The 1,379-nt window shown below is 47.7% G+C and overlaps 2 protein-coding genes across 2 annotated transcripts; both read right to left on the reverse strand.

Annotated features, from left to right (window-relative positions):
* Window positions 1-12: 12 nt before the first annotated feature.
* GNI_163780 (C2 domain protein) lies at window positions 13-312 on the reverse strand (the record flags this gene model as incomplete). Its single annotated transcript, XM_011134826.1, has 1 exon — window positions 13-312. A coding segment is annotated over one exon (300 nt), but the record flags the coding sequence as incomplete, so codon positions are not given.
* Window positions 313-878: 566 nt separating this feature from the next.
* GNI_163790 (C2 domain protein) lies at window positions 879-1,244 on the reverse strand (the record flags this gene model as incomplete). Its single annotated transcript, XM_011134827.1, has 1 exon — window positions 879-1,244. One exon carries the CDS (start codon window positions 1,242-1,244, stop codon window positions 879-881), a length of 366 nt encoding a protein of 121 aa, XP_011133129.1.
* Between the last annotated feature and the right edge of the window lie 135 nt (window positions 1,245-1,379).

A 1,379-nucleotide genomic window follows, 5' to 3' on the forward strand; every position in this document is an offset into this window, starting at 1 on the left:
AAGAAGCCCCACTTCGCCAGTGTAGAAGTAACCAGGTCTCTGCTCAAACTTGAAAGCGCCTTCGGCCAGAGTCTCATCAAGCTTCAAGTGTCTTGCATCGCGCACTTTAATTGTAATTTCGGAGTGGCTGTCATTGGAATCAAAGGTCCAGGTCTCTTCGAAATCTGCGCTGGAGCCAGCGTCCTTGGCAGTCTTGGTATGCCATGAGTGGAAGGTACCGTAGTGGCATTCAACGTACAAGTCCGACTTGTTGAACAGACCAGTGTGGCCCTGGAAACCAGCAGCAGAATGTACCGTAACAGAAACCTTCATTTTGAATTAAACTTTATGACGTGAAACTTTATGACGATTTGGCAATGACCAAGTAGACAGAACGATGCGGCCACACACAATTCGGGGTCTTTGAGCTTTCAGCAGGTTATTTTCGGGCATCTCGCTCAGATCCATAATAAGAGTAGGATATAAGCAGAAGACCCATCACAAAGGGCGGCCACCATACAGCGATCTTACCTTCCAGAACATGACACCCCCTCTGGACTGAAACTTGTCAAGGATACTCCGCCCTGTACGGCCAAGGCGGTGAGTTGAACCTGTGGTGTGGCGCTGCTGTATCGGGATCCAGTGATCTAGTCAAATGCATCAGCAGCCAGCAGCCTTTCTGCTTTGTAGGGGACACACTTTATTTATGTTCGTCTGCTTTGAGAACCAAGGCTTAAATTTATTTTTTTGACTGTTTACTACACGTCGTAGCGAATACACAAGACCCACGCCCCGCAGCAAGATCCAGTTTCACACCACACACTAATTATCAATACTCGGTTCCATACTAAAAAATTCAATGTGTTATCGCACCACAGCTTCGCTTGCACCGAATTCATTTACTCACACTTCACAGTCAACCTGACAGATGGCTCATCGCCGTGTTTCTCGTCAACAAGCCCCACTTCGCCAGTGTAGAAATAACCAGGTCTCTGCTCAAACTTGAAAGCGCCTTCGGCCAGAGTCTCATCAAGCTTCAAGTGTCTTGCATCGCGCACTTTAATTGTAATTTCGGAGTGGCTGTCATTGGAATCAAAGGTCCAGGTCTCTTCGAAATCTGCGCTGGAGCCAGCGTCCTTGGCAGTCTTGGTGTGCCATGAGTGGAAGGTACCGTAGTGGCATTCAACGTACAAGTCCGACTTGTTGAACAGACCAGTGTGGCCCTGGAAACCAGCAGCAGAATGTACCGTAACAGAAACCTTCATTTTGAATTAAACTTTATGACGTGAAAGGACGATTTGGCAAGGACCAACTAGACAGAACGATGCGGCCACACACAATTCGCGGTCTCTGAGCTTTCAGCAGGTTATTTTCGGGCATCTCGCTCAGATCCATAATAA

Source organism: Gregarina niphandrodes (genome assembly GCF_000223845.1).
Source record: "Gregarina niphandrodes unplaced genomic scaffold scaffold00051, whole genome shotgun sequence".
NCBI classification, from domain to species: Eukaryota; Apicomplexa; class Conoidasida; order Eugregarinorida; family Gregarinidae; genus Gregarina; species Gregarina niphandrodes.